Below are 25247 nucleotides of genomic sequence, written 5' to 3'. Positions count from 1 at the left end.
TCATTACAGTATAGAGTGCAGGAGGAATGGTTGCTTAAATGATTCTGTGTCAGCTGTAATTAGTCTAATCTTATGCTATGGGAGCAATGCTTAGGAGGTTGTTGTATGTTCCTAGATTCCTCTATCATTACTAGTTCATCAAACACGATAAGTAAGCTTATGCGGGATAGATGGCATCTATCTATAAGTGTCTGCCAGTTCAGGTTTTTCTGCATCTCTGTGACACTTTCCTATGTATCAAATAAATCTGTAGCTTTTCATGTTGCACTTCCTTGTATCTACTTGGCATCTTCTGATTTTTCTCCTCTTTCGACTAACACCAAAGAAAGGTATCTAACATGGCAACATATCAAGGTCCATATTCAGAAATTTTACATGTCACTATATGTCACCTGAGGGAAAAGGGTGGGACTATTTTCTGTCCTTGTAAAATACAGTAGACATTTCCTCCTCTTTAAATATGGCAATATCCAATTCCCTGTATGATTGCTAATGAGGCATCCTGAATGTAATGCCAGCTACTTGCCCTTCCCCATGTACATGCATCATAGGATGGCAGTTGCTTGCTAGCCTATGGTGACCAGATTTCCAAAATCAAAATATGTGACAAATTACAAGTCGAAATGAATCGAAATTTTGTGGAAACTTTGTTAAATATTATATCTATATAGTGGATTTGTGTTAAAGTACTCGATTTATGTTACAACTACACAAATCATCACACCTTTTTGTTACAGGGTGTATACGTGGACAAGGAAAAAATTCCTGGATTTCCCGGTTAAAAATACACTTTCTCATGGGTGAAAACATACTTTTTCCATGTTAACTGACTGTATATTTTCTCTCAGAACTGTATAACTTTTCAGTCCTTTGAATGATTATGGTTTTACACACGGGCGTAGAATTTCCCGGCGCTTTAGAAAACTGTACTCGGGGGAAAAAAACGCTTTTCGGAAAGATCTTTGATGTGCAGCAACATGTACGCTGCATATTTTCGTATTACGAAAGTATGAATTCGAATTCCACCAAGCACCGCATGTCACTTTCTGAAGCATTGAAATCGAGATTGCGATGCGCTTTTGTAAACCAGTCATAGCTCATGTCACGTGATCTCGCCAGTCGATGACAGTGAGTATTCAGAGATTAGGACACGTGATGTAGTCAGCCAATAGCAACATCACTGTTAAGTAGCTCGAACACACAAACAGAAAAAGTTAACGGTTTAAATTAATATACATAGTGTTGCTACACAAAAATGGAAAGCTTTGACATATAATATTGGTCTATAAGATCAATACGCTGCAAGAGAAGCTAAGCTTTCACATATAATTTTGGTCTTTTATGCGCATATTGCAATTTACGATATATCACACAAATGTGCCAGTAAAATTTTTAATAACGACATAAATGTCTGATTTTCTCGGCTCAAAATTCATCTAAATGGCTCGTCATCAAAGAGTTGATTTTTAAATGAGAGTCAAACGCTCTGTGATTTAAGAAATTCATCGTACATTCTCGCACACAGTTCAACTTGCGTAAAAGGAAATTTACTTTGATGGTAATGCTTTTCAAACCACCATTCGGAATATTTTCCCGTGACATGTTAGAAATAGGTTCGTTTCTGCAGTTGCCAGAGAACGCCAGATGACAGGCGTCACCGCGCTTGCGCAGCTACGATGCCGTAGGGAGCCCATATGTTCGTACATGTACAACATTAAAACATCTTACATTATGTCATAAAAGAAACAAGACATCAGAGGATACTCCAAGAGCATCGGAATTTTGTGACCCATACTAAAATGTGCACATTTAAAGTGCACATTCGTATGTCCAGATTCCCAGTGAAGTAGGCCACGACCTGATATTAGGCTTATCAATGTGGTTTTCGGGATGTAGATTTTCTTCAAGTACCAATACTGTGTTATCTCATGTTTGGTGGTTTATTATGGCATAATGCCATACGTGCTAGAAGTTGAAAACGTGCACTTGAAATGCAGCGAACAGTGTGTAGAATTAAACACTTCATTTCAAGTATATTGTCTGCATCAGCGGAAAAGATTAATAAAAGAAAATTTCTAAATCAAACCGACAAAAATAACTTAACTGTTCATTTATGCTTGACTATCATGAAGGAGGAAATAAAATAAAATCTGCAACTAATAACACATTTTAGCCTTCCATAATTATGTGAATGTATTTTAATTCACTTGATAGCTCCCGGCCACAGAAATCTGTTTTGTTTTCATTTGACGTGAGAACAGTAAACGAAGAGGAAATAGCAAAATCACTAAATGTAAACACGGGTCACGTGGAGACTACCCATTTCCACACTATAACTCAGACTGCTCTGCGCATCAGTCCCGGGTCTGCGATATTTCCGAACCGGGGCAATACCCCGCCACTCCCTCGAGCGTTTGAGATAGGACTTTTTTAAAAAAAAAAAAAAAAAAAAAAAAAAAAAAAACGAATTTTCAAAAATATGTTCATTTTGTAGCACACATATTTCTGAAGAGTTTGATGAATAAAACATGTGTGTTCGAGGAAATGTAACACGTGTTATTTTGTCGTAAATACGGCAAAGTGCAGTGCCTCACCTCCTCACACAGAATTCTTCTATCGCACATCACTGTACTTCGCTCTGTGGAATTGAAACGTGTATATGTTGTAATGGATGCCATCAAACCATATTCAAGACAGTGGAAATTAAAATGTCCTGTGGTATTTCCCCTGCTTACAGTCAGCTGGTTTCACATCCTGTCCCTCTTTTTTTTATTAAAAAAAAGAACTCTTCAGAAAATTTGCACTCTTTATTCCCTATCAGCTAACAACTTGTTGCTTTATGTGACACAAAATTAAATATATGTTACATAGACCAGTAAAGACATGAGACAAGTAAGACAATACACATTTCTTCAAATCCTTGGCTCCTAGAATTTCTCTCTAATCTTGCTACAGCTTTGCATGGCGTGCTTTCCTTTCTGTGAAAGAATCTATTACCTCATCAAAGTTGGTCAAACGTTTTGCTATATGAAAAATCAAAATTTCACTGTCTAATACTGCAAAAGCTGTTAATACAAATAGCGCCCAAGGTTGGTGTGGTTTCCCGATCTGATTACATCTATTTTGTCACTATCTGCTAGATAAAACAAACTAGGCCTTTCTAATACTGCAACAATTGTAACACATGCTAAATAAATGAGACGGTTTTGGCACAAATGGTCTTTTTTGTAACGACAGAATATAATTCACAAAGTACCAATATCAAATGCCTATTAGGCCTACTACAAGCAAAAAGCTTTATGTCAGGGAATAGTTTCACACTTCATTCTTACGCTCCAGTTTCTCACGCATGAGATCGAAAAGTAGTACTACGAAATTTTTATACAAACCTGGAATCGTCATATTGTTCCATAATTTGTGTGATGTCACCGTTTCTTCTCCTTCTTCGTTCTAACAAGCAGTCTTGTTATCACTAATTCTGTAACTATTCCTGCCAATGTCAAAGGTTATTTGCAGGTTAACTTAACTCTGCCAGAATCACCGGTTTAATTATCCCGCGATTATTCTCCGGTTAGGCATTGTTACATGTTTGTACAACGCGTTTTCCGCGCTTCTTCCAGAATAGAACTTAAAGCGGCTGCTAGCTGGGGACTGTACAAGTGGCCCTTACTAGTATAGCAATCTGGCCAAAAATTTTCCATCAAAACTTCATTTTCCGTCAAAATTTCATTTTCTTCGATACACCGAGAAGGCAATATGTAATCTTTCTTACCTGTTCTTTGTTTATTCCCACTTCTGTAGCCTGAATCTATGGATTTCACTAGTAATTATAACAACGCTCATCATTCACAAACCCAATCAACGAGACAATCAGACAGTGGTTGGCTTTCAGCCATTCTGCTTTACTCCGGTCAGCTTGTATGGCCGCTTTTGTCTGTAGGAAAGTTTGTTTCTACATGTTGTTGTTGTTGTTGTTGTTGTCTTCAGTCCCGAGACTGGTTTGATGCAGCTCTCCATGCTACTCTATCCTGTGCAAGCTTCTTCATCTCCCAGTACTTACTGCAACCTACATCCTTCTGAATCTGCTTAGTGTATTCATCTTTTGGTCTCCCTCTACAATTTTTACCCTCCACGCTGCCCTCCAACGCTAAATTTGTGATCCCTTGATGCCTCAGAACATATCCTACCAACCGGTCCCTTCTTGTTGTCAAGTTGTGCCACAAACTCCTCTTCTCCCCAATTCTATTCAATACCTCCTCATTAGTTATGTGATCTACCCATCTAATCTTCAGCATTCGTCTGTAGCACCACATTTCAAAAGCTTCTATTCTCTTCTTGTCCAAACTATTTATCGTCCATGTTTCACTTCCATACAAGGCTACACTCCATACAAATACTTTCAGAAACAACTTCCTGACACTTAAATCTATACTCGACGTTAACAAATTTCTCTTCTTCAGAAACGCTTTCCTCGCCATTGCCAGTCTACATTTTATATCCTCTCTACTTCGACCATCATCAGTTATTTTGCTCCCCAAATAGCAAAACTACTTTAATACTTTAAGTGTCTCATTTCCTAATCTAATTCCCTCAGCATCGCCCGACTTAATTCAACTACATTCCATTATCCTCATTTTGCTTTTGTTGATGTTCATCTTATATCCTCCTTTCAAGACACTGTTCATTCCGTTCAACTGCTCTTCCAAGTCCTTTGCTGTCTCTGACAGAATTACAATGTCATCGGCGGACCTCAACGTTTTTATTTCTTCTCCTTGGATTTTAATACCTACTCTGAATTTTTCTTTTGTTTCCTTTACTGCTTGCTCAGTATACAGATTGAATAACATCGGGGATAGGCTACATCCCTTTCTCACTCCCTTCCCAACCACTGCTTCCCGTTTGTGCCCCACGACTCTTATAACTGCCATCTGGTTTCTGTACAAATTGTAAATAGCCCCTCGCTCCCTGTATTTTACCCCTGCCACGTTTAGAATTTGAAAGAGAGTATTCCAGTCAACATTGTCAAAAGCCTTCTCTAAGTCTACAAATGCTAGAAATGTAGGTTTGCCCTTCCTTAATCTATTTTCTAAAATAAGTTGCAGGGTCAGTATTGCCTCACATGTTCCAACATTTCTGCGGAATCCAAACTGATCTTCGCCAAGGTCGGCTTCTACCAGTTTTTCCATTCGTCTGTAAAGAATACGCGTTAGTATTTTGCAGCCGTGGCTTATTAAACTGATAGTTCGGTAATTTTCACATCTGTCAACACCTGCTTTCTTTGGGATTGGAATTATTATATTCTTCTTGAAGTCTGAGGGTATTTCGTCTGTCTCATATATCTTGCTCACCAGATGGTAGAATTTTGTCAGGACTGGCTCTCCCAAGGCCATCAGTAGTTCCAATGGAATGTTGTCTACTCCCGGAGCCTTGTTTTGACTCAGGTCTTTCAGTGCTCTGTCAAACTCTTCACGCAGTATCATATCTCCCATTTCATCTTCTTCTACATCCTCTTCCATTTCCATAATATTGTCCTCAAGTACATCGCCCTTGTATAGACCCTCTATATACTCCTTCCACCTTTCTGCTTTCCCTTCTTTGCTTAGAACTGGGTTTCCATCTGAGCTCTTGATATTCATAAAAGTGGCTCTCTTTTCTCCAAAGGTCTCTTTAATTTTCCTGTAGGCAGTATCTATCTTACCCCTAGTGAGATAAGCCTCTACATCCTTACATTTGTCCTCTAGCCACCCCTGCTTAGCCATTTTGCACTTCCTGTTGATCTTGTTTTTGAGACATTTGTATTCCCTTTTGCCAGCTTCATTTACTGCGTCTTTATATTTTCTCCTTTCATCAATTAAATTCAACATTTCTTCTGTTACCCAAGGATTTCTACTAGCCCTCGTCTTTCTACCTACTTGATCCTCTGCTGCCTTCACTACTTCATCCCTCAGAGCTACCCATTCTTCTTCTACTGTATTTCTTTCCCCCATTCCTGTCAATTGTTGCCTTATGCTCTCCCTGAAACTCTGTACAACCTCTGGTTTAGTCAGTTTATCCAGGTCCCATCTCCTTAAATTCCCACCTTTTTGCAGTTTCTTCAGTTTTAATCTACAGTTCATAACCAATAGATTGTGGTCAGAGTCCACATCTGACCCTGGAAATGTCTTACAATTTAAAACCTGGTTCCTAAATCTCTGTCTTACCATTATATAATCTATCTGATACCTTCTAGTATCTCCAGGATTCTTCTACGTATACAACCTTCTTTTATGATTCTTGAACCAAGTGTTAGCTATAATTAAGTTATGCTCTGTGCAAAATTCTACCAGACGGCTTCCTCTTTCATTTCTCTCCCCCAATCCATATTCACCCACTATGTTTCCTTCTCTCCCTTTTCCTACTCTCGAATTCCAGTCACCCATGACTATTAAATTTTCGTCTCCCTTGACTACCTGAATAATTTCTTTTATCTCATCATACATTTCATCAATTTCTTCATCTTCTGCAGAGCTAGTTGGCGTATAAACTTGTACTATTGTAGTAGGTGCGGACTTCGTGTCTATCTTGGCCACAATAATGCGTTCACTATGCTGTTGGTAGTAGCTTACCCGCACTCCTATTTTTTTTATTCATTATTAAACCTACTCCTGCATTACACCTATTTGATTTTGTATTTATAACCCTGTATTCACCTGACCAAAAGTCTTGTTCCTCCGGCCACCCAACTTCGCTAACTCCCACTATATCTAACTTTAACCTATCCATTTCCCTTTTTAAATTTTCTAACCTACCTGCCCGATTAAGGGATCCGACATTCCACGCTTCGATCCGTAGAACACCAGTTTTCTTTCTCCTGATAACGACGTCCTCCTGAGTAGTCCCCGACCGAAGATCCGAATGGGGGACTATTTTACCTCCGGAATACTTTACCCAAGAGGACGCCATCATCATTTATCCATACAGTAAAGCTGCATGCCCTCGGGAAAAATTACGGCTGTAGTTTCCCCTTGCTTTCAGCCGTTCGCAGTACCAGCACAGCAAGGCTGTTTTGGTTAATGTTACAAGGTCAGATCAGTCAATCATCCAGACTGTTGCCCCTGCAACTACTGAAAAGGCTGCTGGCCCTCTTCAGGAACCATATGTTTGTTTGGCCTCTCAACAGATACCCCTCCATTGTGGTTGCACCTACGGTACGACCATCTGTATCGCTGAGGCATGCAAGCCTCCCCACCAACAGCAAGGTCCATGGTGCATGCGACGAGGATTCCCGTCACAGAGACATCATGTACACAATGCACGCATTCACAAATCAAGTTAGAATGTGTTCAAAAATCGACAGGGATGCGTTTCAAAGTCATACGAATAATCGATAGACTAACGTGTGCTGGATGCTAGTCGCTTTGTGAAACAATCACTTTTTCTCCTCAAGAATATGAATTCCCCCCCCCCCCCCCTTTCAGATCTGGACCTGCTGCGCATGCGTGCATCTGGCAGCTTGGGCACTCCAGTAAAATTTTTCCCGGTAGCATCTAGCAGCTTGCTGCAACTGCTTACACAGCCAACAGCCACATTTCTGTAGGCTGAAGCGGGAGAAGGTACTACTCAACTGTGCATACGCTTTGATCCCGCTCGTAACTGCTAAAACGAATCTAATATAAACAGTTGTGACGTCACGCTCATTGGAGGCAATTTGTTGTTATGAAGCATTGCAAAGTCTTCCTAAAGCGTTGACACATTTTGCTGTTGGTAGACGCTTGTATGAGCACTGTGTTTTGTTGTTATATATGGTACGTTTCCTTTGCAATTTAAGTTTTATTTTCATTTTTTCTCTCGTTCATGTTTTATTGCTGCAGTATTATCTGCAGTAGTGGGATACAGTAATATCCTTTGTTAGAGTATCATTTATTACCAGTCAAAATTACAAAAATTTAACTGAAAACAAAAACAATGAAAATTCCTGGAATTCTAAAAAATTTCCAGGTTTTTCCCGGTTTTCTCCCGGATGAAAAAATTCCTGGGTTTTTCCCGGATCTCCTGGTTGTCCCGGGTCGTATACACACAGTGTTAAAACTATCACAAAGAAGCAACATCTCTCATTACTAATCGAGCAAATGTTTTATTGTTGCCACATGCAATAATATATCACTTTAATATAATGTTGTCTTTAACTAGGGTAGACATAACTTACTTATTTATCAGTCTTAACTGATCTGGAAGTTTCGCTGTTATTTGTTTCTGAAAAAATCATTTTGGTTACATTTTGCAGAAGCACGCATGTCAGTCAGGAACTTAAATTTTCAAACAGAAGTAGCCTGAAAGTGTATCTCAGTTATAATTACTTCCTTAACAGTTTCCACACTAAAGTTATTCTTTTTATCAGTCCATTAAGCATCTGTAATAGAGAACACACTTTCTGCAGCAGCATTAGTGCCAGGCAGAGCTAGTACAAACACAGTAATAAGCTGCAAACTTTGGCAGCAGATATTATGCAATGGAAAGAAGCCGAAAATGATAGACTATTTTCCACCAACACCCTTAAGACTTCTTAATTCATGGTTTTTCACTTCACATACATTTTTAACATGCTTCATTTCCTCAAAAGGTTCATCTTCACATATTTCTTTCACAGTATTTTCTTCAAGCTCTGATAAAGTTTGAAGACTTTGCTCAACCGACTTCCAAAGAAGAGGGTATTTAAGCTGAACCCAGTTAAATGGTTTCAGCACATGAAATGGGTAAGCCCATTTTCCAATATAATACATTAATGTCTCATAAATTAAAACTGAGATGTCAAAGACTGAATTTTAAACAATGGAAAATCCAGGATGTAATAATGACAGTATTACAAAAAGGATAGACTGCTATTCACCATATGGTGGAAATGATGGGTCGCAGACAGGCACAACAAAAAGACTGCTAAACAAGTAGCTTTCAGCCAAAAAGCGTTCTTCTGAATTGGAAACACACACACACACACACACACACACACACACACACACACACACACACACACACATGACCACTGTCTCTCTCAGCAGCCAGAGACAGTGGTCATGTGTGTGAATGTGTGTGTTTTATAATTTAGAAGAAGGCTTTTTGGCCAAATGCTTATTTATTTAGTGGTGAGTAGCAATATATCCTATGACTAATGATCTAAAATCACACTTCTAAATGTGACGACTTGAAGTAATAGTCAACCCACAAAGAAAGTGGAAGTGATGAACTGCTCGCCATGTGGAAGCAGTACCAAGCGAAGAACTTCAAGGATCATGCCTTGTTTAATTTGGTTTAGTCAAAGAATGTAAACTATTTATTCTTTTGGGTATGACCACATTTGTTCTCCATTTGGTTATGCCACACATTACTTACAAACACACTATTTCAACATAACAGGACAGTTAATGAAAAACATATGTATTTCATTGGGCACTGGGATACTTAAGCTAAATAAGGGGCGATCCCATAAAATATGGGATGTCTAGTCACCCTGTGCTAGCCAGCCTCAGGAGCACGCTGTGGAGTATGAATGAAAGTTGGGACCATGTGGTTATGTTATCAGCAAAAACAAGAAAAGTAGGCATGTGTGTGTTTTTGTTAGTTAGCTCAGTGGAAAGACACTGTCCGAAGGCATAGTAACAGCTTCAATTTTGTTTACATGTCTGCTGCGTGCTCGACATATCATTGTACGAAGAGTGGCTACCTTTCCTCTTTTCATTGTTAGCAATGTACATTAGTAAAATTAACTAATGCACATTTGCTTTGTGAGGACAATCTTTACTGAATGCACATTAACAAATTCAACATTCAGATACAAATAGCAGAACTGTGCTTACCAGTATCTCCTGTTGTTCTAACAGCCTTCACCCACGCATTCTTCATTCTGGCAGCCAGTTTTTTAATGAATTTACTCCTCCTCTTCCTTTTCTTAGAAACATGTCTCGGTCTGAGTCGAGTAGAGTCCTTCCTCTGTCTCCTTTTTGTGAAAATTTCAATCTCGATATGCTTCAACAAGCATTCCATGATTAATAGCATAAGTTTTACAGCATCATGAAATTTTAGAAATGACTTTGAATGTAAGAAGAACTTGCAGGTTCCTTCATGGCTAAAGTTTACCATCTGGCCTATACAGTTCACTGTAGTGTTGAAGCTCTTATTGTTGGCAAAACACGTACTGCACAAAAGCTGCGCCAGCAGCTCGCCGACTTCACAGTCATCTTCCTGAAAGGAGGGGAAAAGAATTATTATAAGTGAATTCTGTATACATTTGTGGGTAAATATACAGATGAACAGAGTGAAAGTAACTGCCAATGGCAAGATAAATACACGAATGGCTCAGTCAAACACAGACTGGGCACAAGGCGCTGTTGCCTGCTGTCTTAGTCAGCTGTGATAAAACAGACCACGTGAAAGGGTGCAATGATACAGTTGTTGAACAGTGCTCATTGTGAGTGGGTCAGGTGCTGTGCAGTAATCATGAGTTATAGTTCTGATGATGACCAACTGTTGTTTTTAGTTGCAGTCTCTTCGACGAAACAAAGAATATAATAATAATAATAATAATAATAATAATAATAAAGACTATGGTGAACTTCACTCTCTTTACAAGGAATGATGGTCTTGCAAAGAACATTTCTTCAGTTAATGTCATATGTCCCTTGAACAATTAAAAAAGTTATGCAAGGTTGTTGAACCGAAAGCCTTATGAACTCCAATTGTGCAGCATTAATTATAAAGTCAAAGGATGGAAAGAGTGAATAACTAGAAATCTGAGAATTTTATTAACTGATCCTTCAGAATGATTTTATATTACTACTACACACAGGTCTAGTTGATCATATCACAGAAGTAAAAAATCTACTCACCAAGCAGCGGCAGAACATACACATATAAAGGTTAAGGGAATTTGCAAAATTTTGGAGCCAGTGGTTCCTCCTCCTGGCAGAAGGGTTGAAGAGGACGGAAGAGGGATGAAGAAAAGGAAAAAGGAGATTAAGTTTAGGAAATGGCGAGAGTTTTGAAAAGTCACGTAGAACCCAGGTCAGGGCAGACCTACTGGACAGAATGAGAAGGAAAGGCACCTTCCTTTCCTTGTCATCCTGTCTGGTAAGTCTCTCCTGACCCCAGGTCTACTTGACTTTTCCAAACTCTCCGTATTTCCTAAACTTCAACAGTCCTTTTTCTGTTTTCTTCATCCTTCATTTTTCTTCTTTCCCCTTCAGTCCTTCTGCCAGAAGTAGATGCTGCTGCCTCCAAACGCTTGCAAATTACCATAATCTTTATATGGGTGTGCTGTTCTGCTCCCACTTGGTGAGGTAATTTTATCTATCCAGTTACATTACATTTAAAAAAAATTGATTATTTTCATTGATATATCATAGAAGTATGCATTTATTTACAAATAATGTCCAGCCATTTGTAATGTCACATTTTAAGCTTTGTAGACACAGGTAGCTTCTCATTCATAACTCCACATTTTCCTCATGAGAGACTAATAAAGGAAGAAGGACTGCACATAATAACTGGATTGATAAGTTACCAGCCAGCCATATCTTAGATTTGTACAGTCAGTAAATGGGGCTGCAATTAACATAATTAAAATATTCATTCTCAATTATGAGTTGCTTGATGATGGATGTGGTCAATTTGCATTGATAATATCTGTATTGTATACGTACAGAGAAAATTATTTTTCTACTGGTTTCAGGCAGCTAGTGCTCTTCTTCCAAAGATTAGAACTATTATCGGTGAGCATAACAATAAGCAGGTGTATGCAGCATAGTATTGTAGTCTTATAAAAATATGTAATATTATGAAAAAACACAATGATGCAGAAAGAGCTCATGAATGGTTATGTATGGATCATAGTACATGTACAAATATTGTATATGAAACTGGTAAAGAAATAAAATGTCTTTCATGCAACTGGTTGCTCATATTTTCAACAAATGTACCCACAGTTCCTGAATATTGATAAAGTACTAAAAACCCAGAGAATAATTTATCAATGTAACAAACATTTAATAAACATTGTTTTAACCTCTGTTATTAGAAAAAAAGGAATTCCATGTTTTTTCACATCCCTTAATCTCAAATTAATTGGAATTACTCAAATTGAACATAGTAAATACACTGAATGCAAGTATTATTCAGAGATACCACTGAACTTGAGTAAATAGTTATTGAACAAAAGCTATCTTTGACTAAATAATTGCCTAGTTTTGTTCTAAAGTGAAAAAATAAAACTTGTAACAGTAAATTGTTCTCCACTTAAAACTTTTAGCTGGAGCTGCATATTTACAAGAAATGTATATTAAAGCCATAAAAGAACAAATATTTTATGAAAAAATGAGAATGAAATTATTGTGAGGTATTGCCAGGTGTGTTGCGTTTCACTGAGTTTCCAAGAAGTCCAATAAATTAATAAACAATGTGGAAAGAACCAACACCAATTTCAAAGGAAACACCGCACACCAAACTGTTGACATAGATGAATCCACACGCTGGAATGCTATGGCATCGAGTCATTAGGGAGCTGTATGGTCCAAATGTGCTTGCTGCGTTTTGCAGGCATGTCACTTTGTAGCAGTGTGAGGGGGCTAGCCTTGGTGTGGGATTGACGTTCCCAATGACATGAAACAGAATGCTTGCTACCAGACCAAAATATGTACTGCTTCTATGCAGTCTTGGGAACATCCAGTGAAATCTGTCTGTAAACTGAAGAACGAGCAGGTGTGTTCCACTTTCACTAGATGGTTACATCACAAGGCGCACCAACGGACTTTCGTAAGTTATACTGATCCTTCCACAGTGTAACTTTTACATCAGTGGTAACACAATGTGCAGACATATCTGAAGGGTGTTTATTTGCCAATTAATGCATTAACACAACCCAGAAAACACAATTAGAAACTCATACAACATATGGAACAAATGCACACAAACAGAATCTACGTAAATTACAGAAAGCTGCAATACACTGCTTGACGGTACACTTGATTGCTAGTCATCCTGTAGGGCAGTTACAGCATATCTCTGGGCAAGGTCACTTTCTCCACCCAATGTGTTGCTTGCTCCTCAGTTTGCAGACATGCTGTACACAGTTGCTGAGCATGCAATGCAGAATGATTCAAGCAATCTGAGTGCCTGCTCAACCCATGGCCATTAGAACCTGTTCACTTATAATAGAACCTGTTCACTTATAATACGAGGGTTGGAAATTAAATAGTGGCAACTATTTATTCACAACTGATAAAAAAAGTTACATGTTTGCACCTGTTACTGTCCTTCAAAGTAGTCACAAGCATTGCATAGAACCTGTTGCCAGCGACGTGGAAGGTGTAGCATACCGTTAGCAGAGCCTGTTCTGTTGGTGCTGCAAATGGAGCGGTCTAAAGTTATGGTGATTCTCATGTACGACTGTGATAGTGTTATCCTAACGCATTACGTTACTTCACGGAAGACCGTCAGTGGACAGTATTCTTGTTCATTTTTGGAGCATCACCTGCGACCAGCTTTGTGAAAGAAGCGGTAACACTTTCTGCACAACCCACCCATCATTTTGCATGACAATGCGAAGGCGCATACAGCGCAAGCTGTGGCTGCTCTATTCGGTCAATGGGACTGGGAAGTACTGTACCATCCACCATACTCCCCGGGCTTAAGTCCTGGTGACATTGATTTGATTCCGAAGATGAAGGAACCACTTCGTGGCATTCGCTTCAGAACTGTTCCAGAGATTCAACAGGCTGTAGACCCTCGTATATAAATGATCTTTAGTGATTTAAATCAAACGACGTAAAATCCAGGATGGAATGTACAACATTGTGAAAAGCATAGTTGCTAACCACCATATACCCGTGATGCTGAATCGTAGATAGGCACAACAAAAAGACTATCAAAAATGTAGCTTTTGGCCAGTAAGGCCTTTGTCAGAATTAGATGACACACACACACACACACACACACACACACACACACACACACACACACACACATACACACTCACGCAAACACATCTCACACACACGACTGCACTCTCAGGAAGACAGTGTACAGCTACAAGTGCTGCTTCGTCAGCTCTCGTGTTGGAAATGTTTGTTAATTCTCCACAGAAGTTTGCCACGCAATGTGCATGTGAAGTGGGGGTTAGCAGTACAAGTGTACGAAGAATTCTGAAAGCTGCAAAGTCGGAAGTTTACATTCCACGGTTACTGCATGTGATTAATGCTGACGATCCTGATCGCCAAATGCAATTTTGCAAATGGTATCAGCAAATGGTAAGTGATGAAGAGCAAATTCTGACGAAGGTGGTGTGGAGTGATGAGGCACACTTAATGGAACCATGAATCGGCATAACAGTGTGTTCTGGGCACTGAAAAATCTGCACGTTTATGTGGATAAACCAGTCAATCTACCAGTGGTTCATGTGTAGTTTGGACTATCATCCAGAGGCTCAGTAGGACTCTTTTTCTTTGATGCTACTGTCATTGGAGAAGTATACCTGGAAATGTTATGCACATAAATTTTGCCAGGTATATGTGCACTTTATGGAGATAATGAAAAGGTCTTCTACCAATAGGATGGGGTGGGACCATACTACCACCTAGCAGTACAAGCTTTCATGGACGATGATTTTCCATGGCATTGGATTGGATGAAGAGGGCCCATTGAGTGCCTTCCACGATTGTCAGATCTAACACCTATGGACTTTTACTTGAGGGGAACTGTGAAAGATAACGTCTATTGACGTAAGCCATGCACGCTGGAGGAACTTCGTCAGGAGATAACAGTAACATGTGCAGCAGTCTCCACTGAAACACTGACTGATGTAGTTGCGGCAACTGCTCATGATTCTGTTATGTGTATAGCTGCCAATGGAGAACATTTTGAACATTTAAAGTAACCATGTGCTAAACTGAAGGTTGTACATGTGTGATCAATTATTAAATGTAAAATAAACACATAAGTAATACTTTTCGTTCCTTAAAGTGTGTACACATTTTTCTGGCACACTCTGTTCAACCTGAACAGCAAGGGTCCCAGCACACTTCCCTGGGACAAACTTGAAGTTACTTCTACATTTGTTGATGGCTCTCTATCCAAGATAACAAGCTGCATCCTCCCTACCAAAAAATTCTCAATCCAATCACGAATTTCACTTGATACACCATACAACTGTACTTTTCATAATAAGTGTAGATAAGGTACTCAGTCAAATGCTTTTTGGGAATTTTTAGAAACTATTTTTTGGTATTTAGCACAACTAACAAAGGTCTCCTCACCTGAGATGACTGGCTGAATATTGTGCAAAACATGATATATGAAACTTACCTCAAGCCTATTTATCAAACAGTGAAGAGGAACAATATTCCAAAGTTCGATATTCCCCGCATCCTTAATGGCGTGCAACAACTTAACAAAAGCAATGCGAACCCTCTTGTCATCATCGGCGATCTGTTCTCTGAGCTCTGGTAGCATCTGCAAGAAGAATGAGATGTGTTCTTGGGTACAATAAGGCATTCAGATTAGTAAGGCAGCAAGAAAACATTTTCATAACACACAAAAAATAACTTTCATTAATTTTTTTAAATATTACAGTTAACTGTGGTTTACTGTGAGCAAATGCACCTCAGCTACGATATTCACTCTGCATTCAGATATCCAAGTACTAGCATATGTTTTGGGCAATGAAAGGTTACAGTTAATATGCTCAAGTGGTGTAATGTGTGTAATTGCTGCTATAAAATATGATCAATATACAATTGCTAATACAAGCATTAGTCATACAGTTTCAATTATCACCTCAAAAAAATGAAATTAAACAATTAATTTTTTGTTTGTCTGTGGGTACATCTGCAATTCTTGTACAAACTGAAACAACTGTGCCACAGCATCAAAAGACGCTGCTAGTGGGGCCACAACAGAACGATGCAGCCCATTGGAAAAATTGGAGTATGGTGTGGCATTTTGCTTTCTATACCCGAAATGAAGCAACATTGCAACAAGCCATGCTGAGCTGATGCAATTATATGGTAACAACAACCATCTGATGACACATTAATTAGGTGGCACAGATATACTTCCAGTGTGGTCAAACAAGTCTGAATGACAAACAATAAGTGGCAGTCCATCTCTCTGTGAGAAAATATGAGTCACAAGAAAAGTGGAGACCAAGGTGCTCAAACACTTTTGAACACAACAACTGAGACAATAGGATAAAAAGTGAGAATCAGTTATGGATCAGTTTTCAACATTTTGCATGGTCTTCTGAATGTAACAAATGTTGCCTCTCACTGTTCCATACTAATTGGTTAACATGGAACTGATTGATGCTGGAAAAAATTAATTCCAATTCTAGCCATCAGGTGCAAATCTGATAATGTAAAAAAAGGGGGAGGGGGGCGAAATGTTTCCATATGTAACAGGACATGGTCAGAAAGTGTCGAACAAATGAAAAAGCCACAATTTTGATTTTATTATTAAACCAATGCTTACACAATTTGTACAACATGAGCACCAGAGATGTTGACGCGATGCTCCATCTGTAAAACAAGATGATTAACAGTTTCTTACAGCAGTTCCAGTGGAATCTGAGCAATGTGTTCCTACATACTGACCTTCAGATCAGGGAGAGGCCAAATCTGTCCCTGGTAAATGCATTCTTTCAGATATGCCCACAGCCAAAAGTCACGATGATTTAGATCACATTAACTTTAGGCCATGCATCAGGAAAACCTCTGGAGATAACACTTTTGTGGAAGGTTACTTTAAGCAGATCTTTCACTGTGTGAGCGATATGAGGTGTTGCCCCATCTTGCATGAAAACAGTGATTTCCACACAGCTGTGCTCTTCCAAAGCAGGAATAACATGCTGTACAAGGACATCTCGATAACCTACAGATGTAATGGTATACCTGATAGGCCCTTTGAATGTATCCTCTTGAAAGAAGAATTGACTGAGAATAACGGTGCTTGTGAATTCACCAGAACATTGCTGTACATCATGAAGTTTCAGTTGCTGCACCATTTGGGTCTTGTAATGGTCCCAGTGTAAACTAGACTGTAAAAATTTCTGTATTGTTGACCATGGGATACAAAATTGTCATTACACTGTACGAGCACTAGCACAACCTGGGGCATGGGCTATATGGCCAGTTATAGCAACAGCACCCTTGTCAATTACTTTCAATGGGATAGGACGCATTCCTCTTCTGGGTGCCATACCAGACTCACCCACATTTAAAATTTTTATCATCTTGTTTAAACCATTTAATGACATCAGGTCTCTTCTCCGACCTTTCAGTCAGCAATATTCTCTCGATGCAGCACTGTAACTGCTGCTGTTCACATAGAACAGTTTCACTAACAGTGGATGGTCTCTCTTTATGATAACTATACTGTTCATTTGCATTATGGCTTGTGAATGACAGCACAGATGTCACACTATTATACAAACAATGTACAGCTCGTGATTTGCACCTGGTGGCTAAAACTGGAACTAATTTTTTCCCAGAGTAAATCAATTCTGCTTTAACACTTCAGCATTTCCACCAGTTTTGCAACGATACAATATTACAGCCCACTGTGGACCTCTTTGAGTAGATGCACCCCCTAGTTACGAACAAGTTTTGCTCTGATACTCACTGTGTATCTAGATGAAAAGTTTAATGTGCCCAGCAAAGACCAATATCGATGGCAGCTCAGAGGCACTATAGATCGGAACTGATGATTGTCACCAGGGGCATGAGTGACATGTCACGTCGGCTGAGCCCCACGCAGTCAAGGAGCCAGGTGAGCAGCTGTGATAGTCTACTAGAGTCCACTGCATGAGCTACTATACATCACACTATTCTGTTTATTGGATTTTGTCCCTGCATTGTACCTGAATATTCTCATTCTTATATTTAGCTTCATTCAGTCTTCTGCACTCAACAAATTTTTACTCGAATGAGATTTTCACTCTGCAGCGGAGTGTGCGCTGATATGAAACTTCCTGGCAGATTAAAACTGTGTGCCGGACCGAGACTCGAACTCGGGACCTTTGCCTTTCGTGGGCAAGTGCTCTACCAACAGAGCTACCCAAGCACGACTCACGCCTCGTCCTCACAGCTTTACTTCTGCCAGTACCTCGTCTCCTGCCTTCCAAACTTAACAGAAGCTCTCCTGCGAACCTTGCAGAACTAGCACTCCACTGCAGAGCGAAAATCTCATTCTGGAAACATCCTCCAGGCTGTGGCTAAGCCAGGTTTCCACAATATCCTTTCTTTCAGGAGTGCTAGTTCTGCAAGGTTTGCAGGAGAGCTTCTATTAAGTTTGGAAGGTAGGAGACGAGGTAGTGGCAGAAGTACAGCTGTGAGGACGAGGCATGAGTCATGCTTGGGTAGCTCAGTTGTTAGAGCACTTGCCCGCGAAAGGCAAAGGTCCCGAGTTCGAGTCTCGTTCCGGCACACAGTTTTAATCTGTCAGGAAGTTTCATATCAGCGCACACTCCGCTGCAGAGTGAAAATCTCATTCTGGAAACATCCCCCAGGCCGTGGCTAAGCCATGTCTCCACAATATCCTTTCTTTCAGGAGTGCTAGTTCTGGAAGATTCGCAGGAGAGCCTCTGTTAAGTTTGGAAGGTAAGAGACGAGGTACTGGCAGAAGTAAAGCTGTGAGGATGGGGCGTGAGTCGTGCTTGGGTAGCTCAGTTGGTAGAGCACTTGTCAGCGAAAGGCAAAGGTACCGAGTTCGAGTTTCGGTCTGGCACACAGTTTTAATCTGCCAGGAAGTTTCAAACTTTTACTCATTTGTGTCCAGATCAGACAGATGAGTGGCAATGAAATATTATCCTATAATGCTTTCAGCAAATGTTTGTTGTGCTGTTTGAGGCTTGTTGTTGTTTGTTGTACCCAGTACCACTGTTATGGGTCCCTTGTTTCTGGAACTCTAAGAGCAACAGCTGTTAATAACAACAGCAGCAGTACTAGAACTATGGCAACAGGAACAAAAACAATGCGCAGCTTGTGTCTCGGCAGCAACGGTGTCAGTTTGTGGTCATGACTGTGCTCCCACTGCTACATTTAGCCTTTGATGAGTCTTCGAAGAGCTGGGAAATTCACATCTGTCATTTTGAATTGTACTTTTTGCTTACAGCTTTTCTGGTAGGTAGAAAAGGGTGCTGCTATTGTCTTCTAGCAGTCATTTATACAAAGTGGTGCAAAAATTACAGCAACTATTTGTCCCTAGTGCTTTGTCTTTCAATGATCTCTTGTGTACTGTTAACTAAATACAACAGTCATCAAACGTAACTCATTGCATTAAGCTACAGTTTAATCAGTGTTGTAAACAACACAGACCATCTTACACAGCTGCTGACTTGCAGGGTCTCGCATGAAAGTACAATTTCACGTGCCACAAGTGTAATGTTTCATATGTGGAATCATTGATTTGGGATGTGATGGTTCACATAGCCCAGCCAGAAATGTATCCACAGAAGCTTCGGCCACATCTGATCCTAGTCTTGGTGAAGTGTTAAAAATTACTAAATCTTTTGAGGTTACTTCTGAAGCTCAACATAATTACACAAATGAAATTCAACTATTGATAGTAGTTTGTCACTTTTACAATCACCATCCAACTTCTCATTTTGACTCATTGTCTACTTTTTCTCTCTCTCTGTCCAATCTAAGTTCACAGGCATCTGGATCACCAATGTCTTATGAAACAATTGAACCTTCGAGCCCCAGTAGTTTCTGCCCTGGGGCAAAAACCACAGGTGTTCAAATGGTTAAGTATGTTGATCGTTCTGCCCCCCACTCAGTGTCCAGTGGCCTGTTTTGTAATATTAACTGGTACAATCAAAAACGCTTTCCCTCCTTGGCATTGCAATGTAATTCATGCAAGCTGAAGAAAATCCAGTCTTGCCAAGATTGTGGCAGCAGTGAGCCAGACCAACTCTCAGCAATGTATTATGAAGTTGCATGTTGGCTGCACACTCAAAGGTGGCCAGGGGACAGCACATTCATGTACACCATTACAGCTATGGAGCAGACAGCTCCATTGCCACCATGGAAGCTTACGTTGCACTGAAGTTTTTCGCCAGTCTGTGAAAGTCCAGCCAGACTCCAGCACTGCTGTGATGTTAATCAATAACGAGCCGTATCGGTGGCTCAGCTGTTTTACACTGCAAAGGGTCTGGTGCTGGTTTGTTTCAGGGAGCTGTAAGGCTGCTGGTGGTAGATGCCCTTTTGAACTTTCCTTATATGATGCGGATCCTGTCCACTACCACCCCTGCTACCACCTGTGGCCTCTCAATGATATTCTCCATCAAGGAACTGCCATGCACCCTTATGTTGGATAACAAGCCCCAATTTACATTGATGCATTCCCATGCCTTCTGTCACTGTAAGGGCGTTGAACACCTGACCACTACCCCCTTCCACCCTGCCTCCAACATGGAGGCTGAGCAGATTGTGTGTACATACAACACACAGAAGCAGAAGGCCTTGCATTTGTTGTTTATTGAGCAAGTCCTGCACAATTTTTCTGCAACGTATCAGTCAATCCCTGACAACAAGGTCAGCTCGGACAAAATACAGCACAGGTGTCAGCATTGTACCCTGTTAGACCTCCTTTGTCCTGTGCAACATACTAAGCCTGTGTAGACACTTGCCTATGTGTGGGGCACCTGGGTCTGAGCAAGCACATTCGACTGACGTCCTGAGTGGACCCCAGGGGATGTCATCAGGTCACAGGGGGAACCAGTTGTTTTATGTTATGCCTGAGCACACCCTTATGAACTACCACTGCAACCAACTTCAGCCACGACCAGTCACAATCAGCACCGATGTAGCCACCTCTGACCTTAGGGCCTGATACCAGGGTCACCAACAGCCAAGCTTCTCATCACCATTCTATGCATCCAGTGCCCCAGTATGACATACACCCCTCTGCTCCCTTTCTCCAGAGGGATGGTGAGAGTATAATGCAGGCCAAACCACTCCTTATGCATCAACCTTCTCTTGCACCTCCTGACTGGTGCAGCCTGTTGCCTCCGCCGGCATGCTGTTGCCTCTACAGTCCTCAGCTGGGCCACTTTGGTTATGTAGCTTTGGGCCGATGGTTTTGTTTCTGTCAGCAGGGTGTTCCACTGTTCCTCCTATTTAAAGATAAGTCTGAAACCTGCTATGCCCTCTGCTGTTCATTTATTTTAAAAATTGACAATGTTATTCCACAGAGCGACATTCTCTCACATACTTTCCTTACTCCATCAGGTGGTCGCAACACCACCAGAAGTAACTTGCCTTCCTTATTTATTATTATTTAGCTGCATAATTTACTCATACTGACACTGCACACATACATTGAACATTTTATTTATTGCTTCCTTTAGACTTATTCGCTCTATTTATACAATAGGTCATATTTTTAACAATTTTTGAGGTTGTCACATATTTTAATTGATTAGAAAGCTGTGTCTCAGCACAGTATGCTGACAATGTATTAGTTGTGGTGCTGGGGAGCTCAAAAGCTAAGCTGGAAGAAATGGCAAATGGGATCCTCTCCCAGACACAGTGATAGTGTGTAGGCAACAAATTAACCATTGCCCCAACAGAAAACATACTCTATGACCTCACACTGAATGTAGGAATGGATAATTCACTGCCCACTGTAAGGGTACTGTGTCAATGGAGAACTGACTCCGCACACAGCCTCAGTGGTGAGGTCCAGAAGCTCTCTGTTAGTATCCACTGGCAACTTTCCAAGGCATGCCTGGCATTTAGCATTTTGCTTGTTTCACCACTATCCCGCAGATTCAGTTACCACTATGTAACTGCACGATTTACTTGAATATTTTTATTTATTTATTTATTGCTTCCTTTAGACCTACTATATCCATTTATATAGTAGGTCAAGCTATTAACATCTCTGAAGTTGTTACATATTTTAACTGATTAAAAAGTTGTGTCTTCATATATTACCTTGACAATGTCTTGGTTGTGGTGTAGGGAACTCAAGAGCTGAGTTGGAGGAAACTGCAAATGGTATCCTCTTCCAGATGCAGTGACAGTGCGTAGACAACACAGTAAACATTGTCTCATAGAAAACTGCATACATACTCTGTGATGTGTCAAAGAGAAATATCCCTTTGATAGTTACTATTTATCAAATTCTAACAATGCTCTGGCAACTTAACTAAGACTTCTTGGTGTACCACTGTTTTGCTTCGTCGGTTGCTGCATGTGAGTAACTTGACTTACAACTATCAATTATAACACATCTTGCTAAAGACTAACCTTCCACCAGCTGGATTGTAGTGCCTGTGTTCTCTCCTCTTCCACAAGGTGTGACGAGCACGTGTTAAGCAAAGTCAACATTCTGGGAGAAACGGTGAAAGTGTTGACATGGCTGTTCTGCTCTAGTCTGATTTATTGGAATTTGGGATGAGAAGATGCAATATGGGAACGAGGTTGGTCTGCAGGAAGCACACTTCAGTAAATGATTACTTTCTTATTTTTTGAAAATTTGCTAGCTAGAAAACATATTTTTGTTATTGTATGTGATTGCCACACTAGGTTAAATAGATAGTTCTGCTTTTAATATGAACTAAACATTTGTAACATACAGTTTTATTCATTGCCATATGTTCCATCTATGTTGCGGTTTCGATTTTGTTGTTTAAGAATTGCATTAGGAATGGTGTTTTATTAATACTTTTGTTAAACTATCACTACATAACATCCTGCATAGCATCTTCAATGAAGCGAGATTGTGAATAATGAAGTTCTCACAAATGCAATCAGTGTTGTGGAAGATGTAAACCGAGTGTTGCATTACACAATGTATGTGTGCAATCCAGATCACAGAACCACACAAGGCAAAACCTGCAGTACCAAATCAGCCCCATGCCAGCACAGCATTCGCTCCACATCGGAAATGGTGACAAGGAGCTCTGCACCAGAGGGAGCTTCGTAACATAAGAAGTGTAATGCAGTGTCTTAAACAGCCCTCATAATTTTACAACGCTGTTTTCAAACAAAAAAGTGATTGTTATGGCAGAGAGAAAATTGTAATGTGCTCTGATGCCGTTCCAGGGCATTTACACATTTATACATAAACACACTCATCTTTCTTCTATTTTTTATGATGTTGAATATTAATACTGTACTGTTGATTAGTTAATATGTGAGGTGTATACATCCCCTGTTATCTTTGTGCCATGTTGACATTCTCAGTACAGTGTGTTCCCATGCAGTTTGAATACAAGACATTACATATGCCTGTGGTTTGTTACAAGGGTATAGTTACTTATATTTGTGGCATGACACAGCATCAAAGCTTTCTAAGTACATGTTAACAGACTCCTTGTTGTTCATATCATTATTGTCTTCCCATAATATTTTCTGAACACACTGTATTACATATTATAGATGCTTCACAATGGCATAACACTGAAATGGCAATAGCTGCTGATAACCTCTACAGCTTTAAGAGGAATATGAACTCCTTTAAATAATATACACAGACTGCAGACCCGTACTACAAAAGTTAATTCTACCTGTCATTCATTCTTATCTAAACATGCATATACAGTCTAGCTTCACCTGCCAGAGACTGTGGCCATGTGTGTGAGAGTTGGACTTAGCGGGCGCGCGTTTTTGTGTGTGTGTGTGTGTGTGTGTGTGTGTGTGTGCGCGCGCGCGCATGTTGTCTATTTTGATGGAGGTCTTCTTGGCTGAAAGCTCACTTTCCGACATTCCTTTGTTGTGCCTATCTGCGAGTCATCGTCTCTGCTATATGGTGAGTAGCAGCTATTCTTTTCATAATAATTTGTGCATATATTATTATATGTCTATATTGTTATTAGAGGTATTTGCATATGCTATCATTGTGAAATGTTTTGAAAGTGTAAAAAGTGGTTAACCCAACACTACTTAGGTATAGTGCATCATGTTTTCAGATGGTTTCAAAGTGTGATAACATGTGAAATTTATTAAAATTAGTATATTTCAGCAAAATTTATTAAGTAAGCACTAAAACATCTGCATTTTCTGGTACTGGACTGGTGCTGTTTATAAAATAGTTATGACTACACGAAATCACAACGTAAAGTGACAAAAGAATTAAATTTACTACTGTAAACAAATATTTGTTGCATAACTGCAATACGTGTTAGATACTGCATTCCACTAACCTGTTCAACACACACATTTATGCACTGCCGATTTACCATGGTGCACATAAAACAAGATACATCTCCGTGATACTTTATGTCACTAAAAAGTGAGCACTAAACCAAGGCTGTTTTATTTACTACCTGGGTAAAATAATGAACAAATAAAAGTGAGGCAAAGAAAAAAGCATCGAAGTTGAGATACACAGTAGAAAATTACTAACTGCAGCTTCCAAAACTTTACTAGATGACTTCAAACAGTATGTGTTTTGCTTTGTTGCATGTGAAAGCATAGTGGTGTAGAATTTTTTAATTTGATGCTTACCAATTTTATTCACTTCATTCCCTGCCCAGATATAAATACAGCATCTTTGTACTACACACAGAAATGTTTGATGGTAAAGTGGTAAACAATCGATGGCCACTTAAATTTTGGAATGGCGTTCTTTTTCTTACATCTACTGCATTTTTTATTCTAATCAAACAATGGAAAATCCAGGGTGGACTGTAACAATATTGTGACATGGAAAGTTGCTACTCACCATATGGTGGAGATGCTGAGACGTAGTTAGGCACAACAAAAAGACTGTCACAAATAAACCACAGTTTCAGTTGCCTGAGACTGCAGTTGCGTGTGTGAGCTGCGTTTATATGTGTGTGTGTGTGTGTGTGTGTGTGTGTGTGTGTGTGTGTGTGTGTCATCTATCGTTGACCAAGGCCTTAATGGCCGAAAGCTTTATTTGTGACAGTGTTCTTGTTGTGCCTATCTGCAACTCAGCATCTCCACTATATGGTGAGTAGCAACTTTCCTTTTCACAATATTGTATTTTTTTCTCTTTATTTTTCGTAAGTATTGAATAAGTATTTCTAAAATATGAGGATAGCTATAATATTTTTTGTAAATATTTTCGCCAGCTAGATATGGTATCACTGGAATTTCACGTTCTTAATTAACATTCACAGTGTACTGTTTTGTTAATTCATGAATGTTGTGAAGTGATTGTAGTGTGTTAAAGATGGGTAGGCATAGAGTCAATTTGCAGGAGTGATGCTATCGATAACCAAAAGAAGAAGGCTTTTATTTCCAAGACAAAAA

General features: G+C 39.7%; 1 protein-coding gene across 1 annotated transcript in view; it reads right to left on the bottom strand.

Moving 5' to 3' along the window:
* The window catches only part of LOC126480851 (uncharacterized), a 173602-nt gene that overhangs the window by 54974 nt on the left and 93381 nt on the right, over positions 1–25247 (bottom strand). Inside the window, exons 11-12 of the mRNA XM_050104213.1 lie at positions 15328–15474; positions 9831–10215 (exon numbers count right to left, since the gene is read on the bottom strand). Coding sequence (XP_049960170.1) covers positions 9831–10215; positions 15328–15474 — 532 coding nt within the window. The remainder of the gene's footprint in view (positions 1–9830; positions 10216–15327; positions 15475–25247) is intronic.

The sequence above is a fragment of the Schistocerca serialis genome, chromosome 5 (assembly GCF_023864345.2).
Source record: "Schistocerca serialis cubense isolate TAMUIC-IGC-003099 chromosome 5, iqSchSeri2.2, whole genome shotgun sequence".
Classification (NCBI taxonomy): domain Eukaryota; kingdom Metazoa; phylum Arthropoda; class Insecta; order Orthoptera; family Acrididae; genus Schistocerca; species Schistocerca serialis.
Note: the sequence above shows the minus strand (reverse complement) of the source record. Positions and strands in the feature narration are given on the sequence as shown.